General features: G+C 38.0%; 1 protein-coding gene across 1 annotated transcript in view; it reads left to right on the forward strand.

Moving 5' to 3' along the window:
* CPLANE1 (ciliogenesis and planar polarity effector 1) overlaps positions 1–18624 on the forward strand; it is a 106773-nt gene that overhangs the window by 2080 nt on the left and 86069 nt on the right. Inside the window, exons 2-14 of the mRNA XM_036280158.1 lie at positions 1289–1417; positions 3522–3657; positions 3772–3891; positions 4430–4659; positions 6168–6274; positions 8095–8251; positions 8988–9091; positions 10454–10636; positions 13361–13610; positions 13781–13936; positions 14097–14866; positions 16197–16405; positions 16602–16682. Coding sequence (XP_036136051.1) covers positions 1337–1417; positions 3522–3657; positions 3772–3891; positions 4430–4659; positions 6168–6274; positions 8095–8251; positions 8988–9091; positions 10454–10636; positions 13361–13610; positions 13781–13936; positions 14097–14866; positions 16197–16405; positions 16602–16682 — 2584 coding nt within the window. The 5' untranslated portion in view covers positions 1289–1336. The remainder of the gene's footprint in view (positions 1–1288; positions 1418–3521; positions 3658–3771; positions 3892–4429; positions 4660–6167; positions 6275–8094; positions 8252–8987; positions 9092–10453; positions 10637–13360; positions 13611–13780; positions 13937–14096; positions 14867–16196; positions 16406–16601; positions 16683–18624) is intronic.

Here is an 18624-nt window from a genome sequence, read left to right on the forward strand (position 1 = left end):
AACTTTTGAAGGTTACAGATCAGTTATTTTGTAGAATGCCCCGCTGTTTGTGTTTGCCTGATATTTCCTTGTGATTCAGGTTATGTGTCTTTAACACACTGTCACAGAGATTTTTCTCCTTTGACTATTAGGTGGCACATGATTTCCATTTGTCCAATTTCTGATCATTTGGTTTTGATCAGTGGATTAAATGGAGTCTGCCTGGTTTCTTCATTATGAAGTTACTCTTTTCTCCTTTGTAATTAATAAGTATTTCATAGGGAGATACTTTGAAACAATGTAAAATACCACTTTTAAAAAATATATTTTTTTATTGATTTTTAGAGAGAGAGGAAGGGAGGAGGAGAGAGAGAACATTGATGTGAGAAAGAATCATCAATCGGCTGCTTCCTGCATGCATCCTACTGGGGATCTAGCTCGAAACCCTGGTGTGTGCCCTGACTGGGAATCGAACTGGTGACCTCTTGGTGCACAGGTGGACGCTCAACCACTGAGCCACACTGGCCGGGCTATAAAGTACCCTTTTTCATCAAATGTTCAATTTATTTACTTTTAAAAAATAATATGGAGTCACAGTTTCCTATTTTGTTTCATGGATTTTAAATCCATTACTATAATTTGTTTTGATGCTTAAATTATCCTCAATTTGGTCAATGGGATCCCTTTCAGTATGGCGTCTGTGTCCTCCTCATTCAGCTTAGCTCCAACACTCTGTGCCAGGATGTCCCCCAGTGGGAACATCCTCCTAAGATTCTACCAAGAATGGACCATTTGGCCAAGATCATGCCCTCCTCCCCCAACTTGGGCTCTGACTGACTGTCCCTGGCTTCACTGCAGCTGTCACCAGACCCAGCCTGGGGACTGGCAGGCGTCTTCACGCCTTGTCCTGTCAGCTTGCTTTCTATGTGGGCTACCGTTACTCACTGCATTTACTTACTCGATTTTCTGTTTGGGACCAGTTTCTCCATCTTTTCACAACTTTCATAACCTTGAAACTTTTGAAGGTTATAGATAAGTTATTTTGCAGAATGCCCCTCTATTTGGGTTCAAGGTCTTTTCCTATTTCTTGTTTACCTCCATAGTCTGAGAAATAAATGGTCAAAAAAGCCCGTACGATTTGCCTGACCAAGATATGAGATACTGAATTCATTGTCAAACATCTTACCTTAAGAAAGAGAATTGAGCTGATGAAAAAGTGAAACACCAAATCTTTATGAAAATTCTAAATTAAGATCCTCAGTAAATATGGGCTATTTATTATTATTTTCATTATTTTTGCTTTTTACAGCATTTTATGACTGTTTTTACTTAACTGAACATTGATATCTCGACAAGCATGGAGGTGAGATTAGAAGTTTTGACATCAACAAGTATCAAGCAGAAAAGACCCTGGCCACGAGTCTCCTGGTTAGGACAGGTAGGTTTTTCTTCAGTCACACGATAACAGTTTTAATATGTGTTAAATGTGTTCTTTGCCTCTAGGGTTGAAGAATGTTCTCTGGCACTTAAAAAATGAAATCCATCTTTAGAAGGATCACTTATCCAGATAAAGGGTTTTGTGTTTGTTTTGTTTGGATTATGGTGAGCAAGTTAGCTTTTCTAGAAAGTCAAATGGTCTAGCAAGAAGAAATATTTTACTTTCAAACAAAAATTGGTTTTCATATTGTGTGTAAAAGGTGGAGATGGCAAATATCAAAAGGGAATATGGAATCTTCTGACCCTTTTCCTACCAGAACAGTCAGTGGAGTGTCTGCCCCTGGTGGTTTTTATGAATGTAGTGAAGTGCCCCATAGACCTGCAGTCAAGACGGTCACAATACACTGACAGTCCAGGAACACTGTTCACAGTACATGGAGTAGATTCCTCACCTCAGGGAAAGGGGGCGAACCTAGGAAATCCTCTTAGAATTTATTGTATTATTTAAATGAAGAAATTTGGTGGTGTCATTTCCTGTGAGAAATTATACCGTTAACTTACCTTTTCTAGAACAGTGTCTCTTGAAATTTATGATGGTTCCCACTAAGGGCATGTACCTTGGTTGCAGTTTGTCCCTGGCCCTGGTTGGGGTCGTGTGGGTGGCAGCCACTCGATGTGTCTCTCTCACATCGATGCCCCCCAACCCCCGCTCTATCTGAAGATAAATGCAAAAATGTCCTCAGGTGAGGATAAAAAGACAAACGAATGAACAAAAAACCCAGCATACTTTTCCTCAGTAATAAAAAACGATCAGAGCCAGGGTATATCTATTTTAATCTAAATAAATAATTTAAAAACTTGTACATATTAGTGTTCAAATTGATAACCCGGTTTTGGCTAGCAGAATTGAAAGCACTGCTAAAATTTTAAACTTTGAAGAAATCTAAATTGCAATTGCAATCATTAGGTCATTTTACCAAGAAATTTTTAAAAATCTACATGTTTTTATTGTGTTTTTTTGGAGAGAGAGGAAGGGAGAGACAGATAGAAACATTGAGGTGAGAGAGAAACATTGATCAGCTGCTACACACCCCGTACTAGGGATGGAGCCTGTAACCCAGGCATGTGCCCTGACTGGGAATCGAACCTGGACGGACCTCTCAGTCCATGGGAGGACGCTCAGTCCACTGAGCCAAGTAATTTTAATGAGGTTTTTTAAGTTAGAATGAAAAAATCTTCTCACACCTGCCAGAATGGCTGCCATCAACAAATCATCAAACGAGTGCTGGCAAAGGTGTGGAGAAAAGGGGACTCTAGCACACTGCTGGTGGGAATGCAGACTGGTGCAGCCACTATGGAAAACAGTACGGAGTTTCCTCAAAAAGTTAAAAATTGAACTGCCATTTGACCCAGTGATCCCACTTCTAGGAATATACCCTAAGAAGCCTGAAACACCAATCAGAGAGAATATATGTACCCCTATGTTCATAGCAGCACTAAGATCTGGAAACAGCCCAAGTGTCGATATCAATCGAGTGGATAAAAAAGCAGTGGTACATATACACAATGGAACGCTATGCAGCTGTAAGAAAGAAAGATCTCTTATCCTTTGAGATCTCGAGAGTATTATGCTAAGTGAAATAAGACAGAGAAAGACAAATACCACACGATCTCACTTATTTGTGGAATATAATGAACATTCTGGGCTCATGAATGAAATAGACCCAGAGACATAGAAAGGAGTATGGTTCAGACTGACAAATCTCAGAGTAGGGGTGCGGGGCGGGGGGGATGGATGAAATGAACCAAAGAACTTATATGCATGTATGCGCGGCCAATGGACATAGACAACAAAGCTAGGGGGGTGGGGGGCAGGATGGGGGGGGGAAAGGAGAAACCTCTGTAACAAAAATAAGTTAATAAAAATTGAAAAAAAAAAAAGAGAAGAAAAAAATCTTCAGGTTACCTAATCAGCCTTATTGTTCATTTTATGACTCGTGGTACAAATGTATAATCTTAAATGTCACTTTATTTTTCTTCCTGGGACGATAAGAGTTTGGATGAACTTCTGGCATCTCTTAAGTGTCTCATATTTCTTCTTTTAGGAAAACGAAGCTGTTTTCCTATTGGATGATAAACTCATAAATGAAATTAATTTGCTCTCAGGAAGGACAAAGAAGAAAATTTCTCGACTGCAGCCTTTGCTGAAGGATGTTGTTGTCCTGACAACGTCCAGTAATGGTGAAGTAGTACTGACATTTTCAAAGGCTGCATTAACTGAATTTTTTTAATAATTTGGGACAATATTAGGGGAAATACTACATTATAAGTATTTCATTCCCTTTTTGGAAACAGATGCATGGCTGGCTGGGGTACTTACTACAGGAGAGCTTTTCCTTTGGAACAAAGATCAAGATTGTCTGAAAACTATACAAGCAACTGAAAAGCCTAAGGAAATGATTAAAGCTGTAGTTGGTGAGAATGTATTTGTTTAAATTGGCTTAACTTGATAAATAGGAAAAAAGAATGAAACATTTTCCTATTGCTATTTAAAAAAAATCTCTCCCTCCAAATCATGGACATGGACAACAGTGTGGTGACTGCAGGGGTGGGTGGAGGTGGAAGAGGGCAGAGAGGGGATAAATGGTGATGGAAAAAATTAAATTAAAATTTAAATGAATAAATAAAGCTAAAAATTAAAAAAAAAACCTCTCTGTATATATCTCTCTGTGTGTATAAATATGTGGGAATTTTTTTGGTGATGTGTATTTGTGAGACTTAGGTCAGGTATACCAAACTTCAGGATGGATCTATCTCATAACAGTGGGTTCCTAATATCACATAAATACATGATAAATGTTCCCATTATTTGTACTTTTTATTACTACTGCCTTAGTTTTAAATCTTTAATGATAGTATCATTCAGGTTTCTTTGTCAGAATAGATAAATTATGTAGCCTCTGGAGGGAATTCAGACTTCAAGGTCTAATTACTTTTTTTTTTTTTTTTTTAGCAAGCTCATTGAGACTCTATTTGTATGTATCTGGAGATGGAAAAAGGGTTCTGATTATAACTTCTGGATGCATATTTCTTTGGGAGTATTTGGAATTCAAGAATATCTTATCTTCTAAAAACCCTTCATTGACGGGCCGGTGGTCCCAGATCCTACCTGAAGAAGCAGTTCATTTGCCTTCCACTGAAGATAAAGAAGCTGTAGTGCATGCGGTTTTTATAAAAAATGAGGTAAATCCAAATCAGATAGGGTGTTCTAAAAGTTGGGACCTCGGACTCTTAAGAACAGACCCTGTCTGAAGCTTAAGAGGACAAGTCAAGCGGACAATGGCATAGATGTAGGTCTCCAGTTGTATTGTCACAGTAATTGTGTAATTATTATGGAAAATATATTTTTATATTTTATGGTCACATTTTAAGAAGTCATGAAAAATGGTTTGCCCTGGACTGGTGGCTCAGTTGGTTGGAGCGTTGTTCCATACAACAAAAGATTGTGGGGTTTGATTCCTGGTGGGGGCATGGAGGGGAGGCAACCGATTGATGTTTCTCTTTCACATCAATGTTTCTCTCTTTCCCTCTCTCTCCCTCTGCTCCTCCCTCCCCTTCTCCCTCTCTCCCTAAAAATGAATAAACATATCCTCAAGTGGGGATTTAAAAAAAAGGTAAAAGTAGCCCTGGCCGGTTTTCTCAGTGGTTAGAGCATTGGCCCATGGACCAGAGGGTCATGGGTTTGATTTCCGGTAAAGGGCATGTATTTGGGTTGCACGTTCTGTCCCCAGCTCTGGTCAGGGTTGTGCAGGATGCAACCAATTGATGTGTCTCTTTCACATCAATGTCTCTCTTCCTCCTTCCCTCCTTCCCTCTCTCCTACTGTATCTAAAAATCAATGGAAATATATCTTTGGGTGAGGAGTAACAAAAAAATAAACATTTGAAATTAGAGCTTCCTTTCTCTTTCCCTAGTTTTACTTTTCCCTAGTTTTAAAATAGAACTACTTTTGCCCTGCTGGTGTGGCTCAGTGGTTGAGCATCGAACCCTGCACCGAGAAGTCGCCCATTTGAATCCTGGTCAGGGCACATGCCCAGGTTGTGGGCCCGATCCCAAGGCGGGGACACACAGGAGGTGGCCAGTTGATGTTCTCGCTCATCGATGTGGTTTCTCATCAATGTTTCTATCTCTCCCTCTCCCTCTCTCTCTAAAATCAAGAAAAGACATTTTTTTTTTAATTTAACTAGTTTTGTAATTTAAAAAGCTAGAATTGGTGATATTAAATGAGCCATTTAATTCCCAGGAAATAACACATTTTATGAACTAAAAAACATTTCTTTAAATAGCAGCATAGTGCTCTTTGTATGGACCAACATTTTGTACAGCCTAATCCACAATGGTTAGAAGTTGCATTTGGTGATTTTCTTGTATTCCTCTACCTCACCCCACCTCCAGGGTTAGTGCCCTGATTCAGACTATACAAAAAGAGGGAAAAAAGAGGAAAAGTATTATGAAAGAATCTTTTTAGTTATAGCCACAGTAAAGAGCATTGTTTTCTTAAGAGAATAAACTGCACCTTGATTTCCCATTGGAATATGCCCCTGGCTGAGAAATAAATTAGTCTGTACTTAATGTTAAGAATAAAAATACAAGTAAGATGTCGATATGTTTCATTTATTTATGATGAGATGTATATCTGGACTTATTTTTCATATTTATTATATACTAAAGTATGTTAAATTTATTTACAGTTGTTTGGAGACTGCTGCTTGTGTTCATTTACTTTTTATTCTGGGGAATGTCTGAAGTTGGCATTTCTAGCAGTTCGGTGGCATGAAAATGTATTTACAGTTATGAGGTGAGGTAAATGTTTCCTTCTTATTTTCTCTCCCTTTTAAAACTATCATCTTTCAGCTTATACACACATAATTAGATTAGTAAATGAAATGTGATTTCCAACTTCTGAGACTTTACAGATCCTTTCTTCCCATAAGTATTGCTTTATTTCTTTAGTTTTCATTTTTTAAAAAATTATCTTTATTGAGCCCTGGCTGGTTTGGCTCAGCGGTTGGAGCATCGGTCTGCGGTCCAGAGAGACTCGGGTTTGGTTCCCGCTAAGGGCATGTACCTCGGTTGCAGTTTGTCCCCAGCTCTGGATGGGTCATGCGGGTGGCAACCACTTGATGTGTTTCTTTCACGTCGATGTTACTCTCTCTCTCTCTTCCTCTCCCTCCCACTCTATCTGAACAAAAAACGAAAAAAATGTCTTCAGATGAGGATTAAAAAATAATGCTAAAATAAAAATGAAAACATGTTTTAAGACGATAAAAAAGTATTTTGGAAAGTAATTTAATTTAATTTACTTAATAAAAGGTACATAACTTACTTGAATTTACAGTACTTTTTAAATGCTCGAGATTTTTTTATTTTTATTTTAAAAATTATTTTAATTTTATTTTTGTTACAGATGTTTCTCCTTTCCCCCCCATTGACAGCCTCCTCCCCATCCCCCCCACCCTGTCCCCAGCATTGTTGTCCATGTCCATACATGCATGTAAGCTCTGTGGCTTATCTTTTCCTCCCCACCAACTCCCTCTTCTGAGGTTTGTCAGTCTGTACTCTACTTCTTTGACTCTGGGTCTATTTTGTTTATCAGTTTGTTTAGTTCATTATATTCCACAAATAAATGAGGTCATGTGATATTTGTCTTTCTCTGCCTGGCTTGTTTTGCTTAGCATAATACTCTCCAAGTTCCTCCATGTCGTCTCAAAAGATAAGAGATCTTTCTTTCTTATAGCTGCATAGTATTCCTTGAAAATTTTTCATTTAAAAATAGTTTTATTCTTGCGCAGCCTGTGTGGCTCAGTGGTTGAATGTCAACCCATGCAGCAAGAGATCGCTGGTTTAATTACTGGTCAGGGCACATGCCCAGTTTTGGACTCGATCCTCAGTAGGGGGCATGTAGGAGGCAGCCAACTGATGTTCCCTCTCATTGATGTTTCTGTCCCTCTTTCTGAAATCAATAAAGAAAAATACTTAAAATAAATAAATAATGAAAATAGTTTTATTCTAAAAAGCCCAAGAAAATAGAAAGAATGCATTTAAAACATATAATGCCTAAATAAGATTTACTGAAATAGTGTTTTTGGGTTTTTTTTTTTTTGGTTGTTTTTCTTTCTGTTTATTTTCTTCATTTTTTTAATGCTAGCAATACCTTACTTATTAAGGTGTAATTTATATAAAGTAAAATGAACAAAGCTATAGTGTGCACCTGGACTTCAATGAATATCTGTGTGTATAATCATCTTCATGTCAAGTATAGAATGCTATCCAGAAAATCCCCTATTCTCTACCTATTTAGTCCCCTCAAAATGTTAGCAATAATGTAGAAATATATGTATCTTAAACCTGTAGTGGAAGCAGATGTATTTGGGTTTCGCTATGGAACATGCTATTACTAACAAAACTCATATCGAGCTTGTTTAACTGGTGACCGTTCTTCTGTTATCTGGATAAAACTTCTGAACAGTTGCTAAGAGGTCCCCTAATACATGTGCATATGTAGGAATTTAGTTGGACCCTTTAATTTTTTATAATGTACTAGGTATTAATTTAATTTTATAATGTACTAGGTATTAACTATACCTCCTGTTTTTAATTATTTCATTACTTTCTTAGATCACTGCCATACAGTGTTCATTGGGCACAGCAAGATTGCCTTCTGTGTAGTCTAACTCCTGCATGTGAATCAATAAAGTCAAGAGGAGCTCTGATTTCTGCCTTTTCGAGTGATGGCCTCACCTTGGCAGTAACTCTTAATCAGAAAGACCCAAAGGTCAGTAAATGTAACCTGTCTTGGAAGTAACCTATAAAAGACAGAGTTTAGTCCAGTTTTGAGATTTGTAACCTGTCTTGGAAGTAACCTATAAAAGACAGAGTTTAGTCCAGTTTTGAGATTTTTCTTCCCCTGAAGATAGTTCTTTATGTACTTGAAATTGGTGTTTTCTGATCGATTGAACATTGTGGATTGGTAAAGTTACTGAAATTAGCTGCCATAGTTTTCAAAACTTGGCTTTCAGAAGCTAAAAGAGGTTAAGGGAAATGGAAGAAAGAAGGGCAGTGTGGTAACTGATGTTCTTAAAATGTAGAATGAAAGCAAAAAGAGAAAATAGGTGGTCAGTATTGTTTTGCCAGTTGGGAAAGACCCCTAGATAGTTTTCTGATATGATAATAGATCTCACCCTTGCTGGTTTGGCTCAGCGGTTAGAGCGTTGGCCCTCAGACCAAAGAGTTGCAGGTTTGATTCCAGTCAAGGGCACCTAGCTCGGTTGCAGTTCAGTTCTAGCCATGGTCAACTTTGTGCAGGAGGCAGCCAGTCGATGTGTGTCTCTCACAGCGATGTTTTTCTCTCCCTCTATCCCTTTTTCCCACTCTATCTGAAGATAAATGGATACATATCCTCGGGTGAGGATTAAAAAAAAAAAAAAGATCTCTAGGTTTCCAGAAGTGTAAGTAACGACTAAAGTAAAATAAATTTAATGGTTTTGTTGTCTTTTTAAAATTCTTTCTAGGCAACTCAGGTATTATTTATAAACACACTGAATTTTGTTACTCTCAGTGGTTGCCTTAAAGGATGTAGCAATAAGAATCCTGTTGTTCCAGCTACACTTGTCAGGTAAGAACTCTTGTATTTCTAAACTGTTTTTCTTTTTTTTTCGATAAGTTCGATAAGTTTTAGGCTCTGATAATTTAGTTGGTGTCTAAATAGGTAGGTAGGTAGATAGATAATACAATTTTCAGCATTTGTGCTTAATAGATACTGAAAATTGCTTTATATAAAGAAAGCCTTAAGTACTTTAAGGAAGGGTCTGGTTGGGTAGAAGATACATAAACATACATATTTTTCTATGTTGTCCAAGGAAGAGTGGAATTATGACTGGGTAGAAAAATATTGGGCTTAACTGGAGAGGCTGAACTGGAAACACCTGGTGGGAAGACCATTATGTACTCAGAGGCTGAGGTTTTACAGCCTTTTAAACAAAGTTGGCATTCTCTGCATTTGGGCCAATAGCAACATGATTTTGGGTGGCACCTGAGCTACCACCAGGACCTACGTGGGACTATAGAATAGGAAGATTTCCTCTTGGACCTCCAAATTTCTCTTTCTGCACACTTTTCTGTGCTATTTTCTGAATTTTCAAAGTTTTTAGGCCAATCCAGCCCTGCCTCTTCATTTTCGTGTCCCTGCCTCCCCCCGGTAAAAGTTCCTTTCTGAAAGTATCTCTGGTCTCAGTTCAGCAGCCTGTTTGACTTAGGGTGACCATCGTTTACATGAGGGGGGACTACATTTTGTCTCCATGAAACATCAATATTACCAGACAGTTAAGGAGTAGAAACGATGGCTTTGTGGGAGGGAGCCTGCACCGTGTGGAGCTCTGGCGCACTGCACAGAGCTCAGGCTGGGCGCCGACCCTCGGGTCTGTCAGTACATCTTGGCTGTGGACAACCGAAGGATTGAAAGTTCTTCTAATTAAAATGTGAGTGACTAGCCCAGCCGGTGTGGCTCAGTGGTTGAGTGTCAACCCATGCACCAAGAGGTCGCCGATTCCATTCCCGGTCAGGGCACATGCCCAGGTTGTGGGCCTGATCCCCAGTGGAGGTATGCAGGAGGTGGCCATTCGATGTTCTCTCTCATCGATGTTTCTATCTCTCCCTCTTCCTCTCTCTCTCAAGCCAATAAAGAAAAAATATTTTTTAAAAATATGAGTAACTAAAATGCTTAACTCTTTGAGGGAATATTTTTATTTTATGATTTGCTTGTGAATCTAAATTTCTAGTTAGTATGTTGTATGGAGTAGATGTTTATGAGCAAACTCTTTTTCCCTGGGAAGTGAAATACACAAATGTATGTGGCAGTTATCTACCAACCATTCTTTTGCCCTTGTTTTTTTGAAGTGTTTCACCCCTGCTTGGCTGTTATAAATTGTTAAAGACATTGTCTAGACTCCTTCTAAACACACTGTCTTGCTCTTTCTAGGTCGTACTGGGTAGGTGATATCAGCTGGACTCATGACAGTCTTTTTCTGGCATGTATGTTAAAACGTGGCTCCCTGGTTTTATTGACATGCCAAGGTGAATTGCTAACATTAATTACACGTGGTTGCTCTATAGAATTTGGGCCAGCAGAATTTATTCCTCTTCACCCACTGATTACGTATAGGTGAGACATCTGAATTACTTTCATTTGTTTACAGAAGTTTTCCTATTTTGGTATTACTTTATTGTATTTTTCAAAATAATTTTATCTTTCAAATTGTCTTATTTTTTCTTTGAGTGTGTCATCTCAATATCTGTTTCTTATTTATAGTTTTTTTTTTCTATTTCTTTTTTGTGGCTTAATCCTGGTGAAAATTTGACATTGTGATTATGTAAGTATAACTTATTTAAATTTTAGTAGCAGTAAAAAGTTTGCTATCTTTGATATGAAAGTATGTCCTTTATTTTAAAAGGAGAGCACCGAGATAAATTAATAACAATATACGTTGGCATATGGATTTATCCACTTCTTTTCCCAATTGGAAACAATTGTTGGAAATGGATAAAAGACGTTAGAAATTAGCCACATTTACATTTTTAATTGTGAGATGGGGTAGCATTTGGCTTTGGTGTCAGACCAAAATTCAAATCTTGTTTCTTCTACTTATTCATTGTGTGACTTTGGGTGAGTTATTCCTTGAGCCTCTGTTTCTTTTGCTGTGAAAGGAAGATAATAATGATTCGTTCAAGAAATGAAGGAAGGTAAAAAGAATTGGAAAGGGACTTAGAAATTAATTTACTCTCCTTGCTTTACAGAGGAGGGGTTATGTTCTGGATTTTATTTAGCAAAAAATGATGCTTAATTTTTAGCAATAGAATATTCTAACAGAAAAATTTATTTCCTTCAGTGAGAGTATTTTTTCCCATATTTCTTATGGTCTGATTCATAATTTACTTGAATTTCCTCACATTCTTTTTATTTATTTATTTTAAAAAAATTGGCCCTGGCCGGTTTGGCTCAGCGGTTAGAGCATCGGCCTGTGGTCCGGAGAGACCCAGGTTCAGTTCCCGCTAAGGGCATGTACCTCGGTTGCAGTTTGTCCCCGGCCCTGGTCGGTCATGCGGGTGGCAGCCACTCGATGTGTTCCTTTCACGTCGATGTTTCTCTCTCTCTCTCTCTGTTCCTCTCTCTTCCTCCCACTCTACCTGAACAAAAAATGGAAAAATGTCTTCCGGTGAGGATTAAAAAAAAAAAAAAAATTTGTTTTTCCTTATTGATTTTAGTGAGAGAGGAAGGGGGAGAGAGAGAAACATCAATGAGAACATCAATTGGCTAAACACGCATGCCCCCTGCTGGGGATTGGGCCCACAACCTGGGCATGTGCCCTGACCGGGAATTGAACCAGGAACCTCTTGATGCATGGATTGATACTCAACCACTGAGCCACACTGGATGGGCATCCTCACATTTTTTTTTTAAATTAATACTTAAGGCATTTCAAAATGTATTGCTTTTTTATTTATTTTTATTTTTCTTTTGTATTGATTTTAATTACAAAAATAATACATATTCATTATTTTAACTTAAAAATTAAATGTTACAAAACTAATGTGGAAAGCAAGACTCTTGTCATATTTCTCAGAGATAACAATTATTAATATTTTAGTATATTATCCTCCATATTAAAAATTATATAACTCATAATAATAATATTAGTTTCTTTCTTTTTTTTAAATCCTCATCCGAGGATATTTTTCTGTTTATTTTCAGATAGAATGGGAGGGAGAGAGAGAGAAACATTGATGTGAGAGAGAAAGACATTGATAAGTTGCCTCCCTCATGACCCCGACCAGGGCCAGGGACTGAACTGCAACTGAGGTACGTGCCCTTGATCGGAATTGAACCTGCAACTCTTGGGTCCATGGTTTGATTCTCCAACTGCTGAGGCTAATGGGCCAGGGCAGATTCTTTTATTAAAAAAGAAATGAGCTCTGGCCAGTTTGGCTCAGCTGTTGGAGCATCAGCCTGCGGACCAGAGAGTCCTGGGTTCGGTTCCCGCTAGGAGTACGTACCAAAAAAAAAAAAAAAAAAAAAAAAAAATATATATATATATACACACACACACACACACACACACACATATATATATATACGCTGTTTTGTATTTTGCTTTTTTGTTTTAACAGTATATCCTATACATCTTTTCATGAAGTCATTTTTAATAGTTCCATAGATTTGTGGTGTGGTGTACATACTATAATTAACCAATCTTCTATTGTTAACCATTTGGCTAAAAAAATCTATATTTGAATACTCTTAACCCCGCAAAATCATAATATATTTTGATTGTCCTCTTTATATTTATAAAACCCCAAAGCCCATAAGCAGCAATAATAAGTAATTAGAATCAAGTACACCACCATAACAATAAATAGGTACATTTATGTGAAAATTCAGTCAAATTAATCCTAAGCTGATAAAATTTTGCTCATCACCATTCTTTCCAAATATTCTTATATTTTTCTTTCTCTTCAGTAACGTGTACTCATAGCTTGTAATTATATTCTTATAAGCATATTTAAGTATATAGTAAGAAAGAAAGTTAAATATTTAACTCTAATGGTAAAAATGAATTGTGTTCTTTTCTGAATAGTTTATATAGAACTAGATTAGAAACAAAATACTACAATTAAAGGAAAATTAAAAAAACACATAAACCTATATGTTAATGTAATCACTTATGTTTTTCTTACAGAGATTACACATTTAATATTTTTGTGTTTAATTTGCTTGCGTTTTCATCATTCTGTAACTTTAAATTGTCGCTTTGCTTTTCTTTGGAATAATATGAGTTTTCTTTAGGGTTTTTATCTTACTAATTCTTGAATTTTGATGTTTGTTTGCTAGACCACCGCAGTTTACGTTTCAAGATTCAAATAATTCTGTAGATTCATCAGCGTCTGATAGTGACCCTCTGAGACAGAGATTTTCTGTGAAAGCACACTCACGGTTACCCTACCTCATTGTTTCTGATGGCTACATGGTTACAACCCTCCGATTTCTTGATAGCTTGTCTCCATCAGTGCTCATGAGATCCCTTCTGCTTGATTCAACGCAGAGGCTTGAGAGAACATACCAAAGTGTGATACTGTCTAAGGTATAATGCTTTTTGGTATCATTCGTAAGGGTTGACTTCCTATTTTTTCAGATTTAAAACTATAGTGACATTAATGTCCTTGGATTGCATGCAGTTGTCTATAGACTTTTTAACTGCTTGTAATAGAATTACGGATAAAATTTTGCTCTTGGAAATCTTTTCTCCTATAGCCAAAAGGCAAAGGGCTGAACTTGCCGTCGTTGGATTCCCTAAGGTCGAGCCTGTTAAAATACCAACGAAACGAATGTTCAGCCGATTCTACTGTCCCCAGATTCTTGCAGGGGGAAGAAACAATGAAGTTACATGAAAAAACAGCAGATTCGCAGGTACTTAGTGGCGGGGTTTCATTCACTTTGCCTTTATTCCAAGAAAAGTGTTTTGTTTTTCCCTTGTTAAAGGGAAGAGAAATATGGGAACGCTAAGTGATTCTACTTATAAGGTATTAAATGATATTAAGTACATTTTTTTTTTCAACTCATGTTTTAGGATTTTGAAACAGAAGAAACTAACGAAAGCACATACTTTCCAAACAGCTTATTGTCTTTTTGGAACCAAAAGAATGACCCATTGTTTAGTAGTGCCAAGGAGGGAAGACTGGAATTTGCGTCTATGTTTGATACGATACATGCAAAGGAGAGCACCAAGGAGACGGACAGAACCAGTACAGAACTGCATTCTGTCCAGAAAAATCTCCTTGCAGCATGGACTATAGGAATTTCAAAAAACGTGACGGAAAAAAATTTAATGTTAAATTACACAGTAGTTTGTATTACTCATTTTTTGTACATTCTTCAGTTTATAAAATGTCCTTTCCCCAAACTTGATCTTTCTTTAAGCAAGAGACCAAGACACGATGCGTGGGTTCTTTGTGTCTTTCAACTCTTTCGTCACTGCTTATCAGTCCAGTACTGGGATGTGAGGTGCAGACCAGACCTGAGGCACTTGGTGAAGCTGACCTCAGGTGCTATGAAACTTTTTTTGACTCAGCAACAACAGGGTCAGTGGTTCTCAGAGAGGCTTTTAGCCTGTTTTCATTTACTCCGGATGGCAGCTGATAATTTAAATGGCATATATCATCTTCAACCTGAAGTTATTTCAGCATCAACTAATGGAAATAGAACAGCAAATCAAGACTCATTGTTGGTACCCATTTTTCAAATATTTCAAGATAGTGGTTCTCAGGAAAACTGGTCTTGGAATTCATCTTTCAAGATTTGTCCTCAAGTAGTAAATCTTGTTCAACAGTCAGGACACAGGTATAATTACTTTAATGTTAGTATACCATCAGCATTATAGATTTGTTTTCCTTTTTAGAAAATTGAGCTATACAGCACTATTTACAATAGTTGAGATCTGGAAACAGCCCAAGTGTCTATCAGTAGATTAATGGATAAAAAAGCTGTGGTACATATACACAATGAAGTACTACACAGCTGTAAGAAAGAAAGATCTCTTATTCTTTGAGACGACATGGAGGGACCTGGAAAGTATTATCCTAGGCGAAATAGGCCAAGCAGAGAAAGACAAATATCATATGATCTCACTTATTTGTGGAATATAATGAACATAACAGTCTGGGGAATAGAGTTAGACCCAGAGACGTGGAAGTAGGGTACAGACTGACAACCCTCAGAAGAAGGGGTGATAGGGGGAGGGAAGAGATAAACCACATAACTTACATGCATGTATGCATAACCGATGGACATGGACAACAAAGCCTGGTACGGGGTGGGAGGGATGAGGAGGAGGGTGTCAATGGGGAAAAAAAGGAGAAACATCTGTAACAAAAATAAATTAATTTAAAAAATTTTTAAAAAATTGAGCTATAATTCCCATACTATAAATTTCACCGTTTTAAAGTTTACAGTTCAGTGTTTATAGTATAGTCACAAGGTTGTAGAACTATTAGCACTAATTCCAGAATATTTTTATCACCCCAAAAAGAAACCTTGTGAATATCCGTCAGCACTCAGCATTATAGATTTATTTATTTTTGTGTTCGTCCTCACCCGAGGGCATTTTTCCATTGGTTTTGTAGGTAGACTGGAAGGGAGGGAGGAAGGAGAGAGAGAAACATTGATGTGAGAGAGAGACATCGATTGGTTGCCTCCCACACGACCCCCCTGACCGGGTCAGGGATCGAACCTGCAGCTCAGATACATGCCCTCGACTGGGAATCAAACCCGCGATCCTTCTGTCTGCAGGCTTACGCTCTAACCACTGAGTTAAACCAGCCAGGGCTATAGATTTATTTTATCTAAAAGTATTTTGGGACTTATGCCGAATGTTATTCAACACACATATTTTATTAGCCTTGGGCAACCAGGATGCTGTTGAGAGATCTTGATTTGAGCCCTGTAGTAAGATGACCACAGGTACATAAAGCGTTTATGAAGATTAAAAAAATGTGATAGCATTTTTTGGATTAGTGGACTTTGTGCTATATTTAAATCTGATCAGTCTGTATATGTTATAACACCAGTAAAGAATGGAGGCCGAGAAGAAGGGCCGAGCAGGAGGCCAGAGTGAGTCTTATTTTCCCATGGCTGGAGTTTGGTTTGGATGATTACCTAATTTTGTGTGCAGATTGATGGTTCTCTGGAGAGTGCTGTACAAAAAAACGTTATGGTATCAGACACAGTTAAATCGAAGAGTTCCTAAAGGTGACAGACAGTTAACTGCAAAGTTGACACATGAAGCGTCTACTGTCCAGTCCCTGTTATGTCACATCCAGGCTAACTTACAGACTGCCGGAGTCTGCTTGAACCAGACCTTAGAGCTCAATTCTATCAACGGTCAGTATCATATAAACAATTCCTTTCCCCATGAATAAGCCATAGAGCTAACTGGGCTTTGATTTTATTAATTGGTTACAATGATTTGTTTTTCAAAATGTCTGGCTTAGCTATATCCACTAAGTTTTAAGACAAAGTAAATTTTTATAAAGTAATATAATGAACCATAACTAATTGTTGGTTAAAAACTTTGTAGGTGAAGAGTGTTTCCTGTTAGGATCATATGAAAAGTCGGTTCAACTGTGGAAGGAAGCTCTACAAGAAACCCGAGAGAATGGTAGGAGTCATTAAAAATATATTTGCCATAATATTGGTAGAAACGTATTTTAGCATGCTTTAGAGCTTAAAAATAATTCCAAATTTTAGTGCTTATAATTTTTTTTTAGTGAATCCTCACTTGAGGACACTTTTCCGTTGATTTTTAGACAGAGTGAGTGGGAGGGAGGGAGGAAAGGAAAGAGAAACATCGATCTGAGAGACACATTGATGGGTTCCCTACCGGCTGACCCTGACCGGGCCGGGGATGGAATCTGGATGAAAGCCAGGTACATGCCCTTGACCAGAATCGAACCCTCAACCCTTTAGTCTGTGGGCTGACACTCCAACTGCTGAGCCAGACCAGCCAGGGCAGTGCTTATAATTCTTAGTGCTCCAATAGAATTAACACATATTATAGGAACCTTGACTGTCAGAAATATTTATTTTATTTAAAATTAGCCTTATCAGTTTATGAATAATAAAACTTAATTAGTTTTATTTCAAATTAGTCTTAGTCTTGGAATTTGTAGAACAAGACACTGAAACCAGTTCTGACCGCAACTACCACATGGTCAGGTTTGGCCAGTTAAATCTGTTTTCTGACTGCTGTGGCTTTGTATGTTTCCTTTATTCATCTACTTAATCAGTGTTTAGTGCCTGATATAAGAGAGAAAGATTTTATCTTGAAGACGGTGGGATCAGTTAAGATACTTCACGTAGGAAAGAGAACTTTCCAAATAAATATAGGCCATTTGGAAGGACCACTTTGCTACACTGTGGAGGGTCATTTGTAGGAGTGTGGTGTAGAGATGTAGATTTTACCTAGAAACAGAGGTTAATTATTTGAAGAGGTCTGAACCAAAGCAATGCCAAGAGTACTGGAGGACGGGGTCACATTGGACCGATACTTGGTAGGTTTGATCGGTTGGACTTGTGACTGAGTAGATCCGCAGAAAGAAGTCTAATGTAGTTTTCAGATCTGGGGATTGTCCAGCTGGATGAAGAAGAGGGGCGTTCAAGGGGATGAAGAGTCTGAGGCAGGTTTTATAATGAATTCCATGGCGGACCTTTTCGTGTCCACTGTTTGTGTGAGGACTGGCTTCTAGTAAGGAACAGCGGCTTCAGCCAGGAGGAAGCTCATTTCTTTCTGAGGAAAGAGGACAGAAGTTGACGGTCTGGGGCAGCTTTGGCGTTTCTGTAGTCTCATTAGGGACCCATCATCCTGCTGTAGTTTTTTAACTCTGTTATCCTCGTACATTGCTTCCGATCTTATGGCCATGCGTGAGCTAAGATGGGTGCTGGAGCTCCAGCCATCACGTCTATATTCTAGGCAGCAAGAAAGGGTGCTCCTCCTAACTGAGTTATCCCTAACAGCTTTTCTGGAAGTTCACAGTATTATCTCTTAGTTCAGAACACAGTCAAATTTTCACGTTGCCACATCTAGTGAGAAATTGTGATCTGGGTGCATTGATACCCCAAATAAAGTTGGAACTCTTTTACTGAGGAAGAATGGTAAGGGACAGGCAACCAGCAATCTCAGCCCTAAGCACCTATCAGTTAGTGTTTCTCCTCCTTTGGGAAGTCTCTTTGACCATCTGTTTGATGTTTGTATGGTTTCAGGGCGGGGGGGGGGGGGCATGTTACCATGTTCCCTTCTGTTTCAGACCATGTGTGCTTGAGATAGATGTTAGTGAAGCTGAGATAATGAGGATTTGCAGTTCTCTTTGGATAAAATCTTAGTCATCCTGGGCCTGATGAAAGAAGTAAAACTGTTCAAACCTAAAATGAAAAACAACAAAAGTATTGCTCACCTGTTTTTTAAAGAGTCTGTTATTGAGGTATAAAATAGATACAGAAAGGTTCATATAACGTGAATGTACAGCTTGATGAATTTTCATAAACTAAACAGAGAATCTACCTAGCACCCAGATCAAGAACATGACCTGTTTTTAACCTAAGCT

This window comes from Molossus molossus, unplaced genomic scaffold (genome assembly GCF_014108415.1).
Source record: "Molossus molossus isolate mMolMol1 unplaced genomic scaffold, mMolMol1.p scaffold_m16_p_3, whole genome shotgun sequence".
NCBI lineage: Eukaryota > Metazoa > Chordata > Mammalia > Chiroptera > Molossidae > Molossus > Molossus molossus.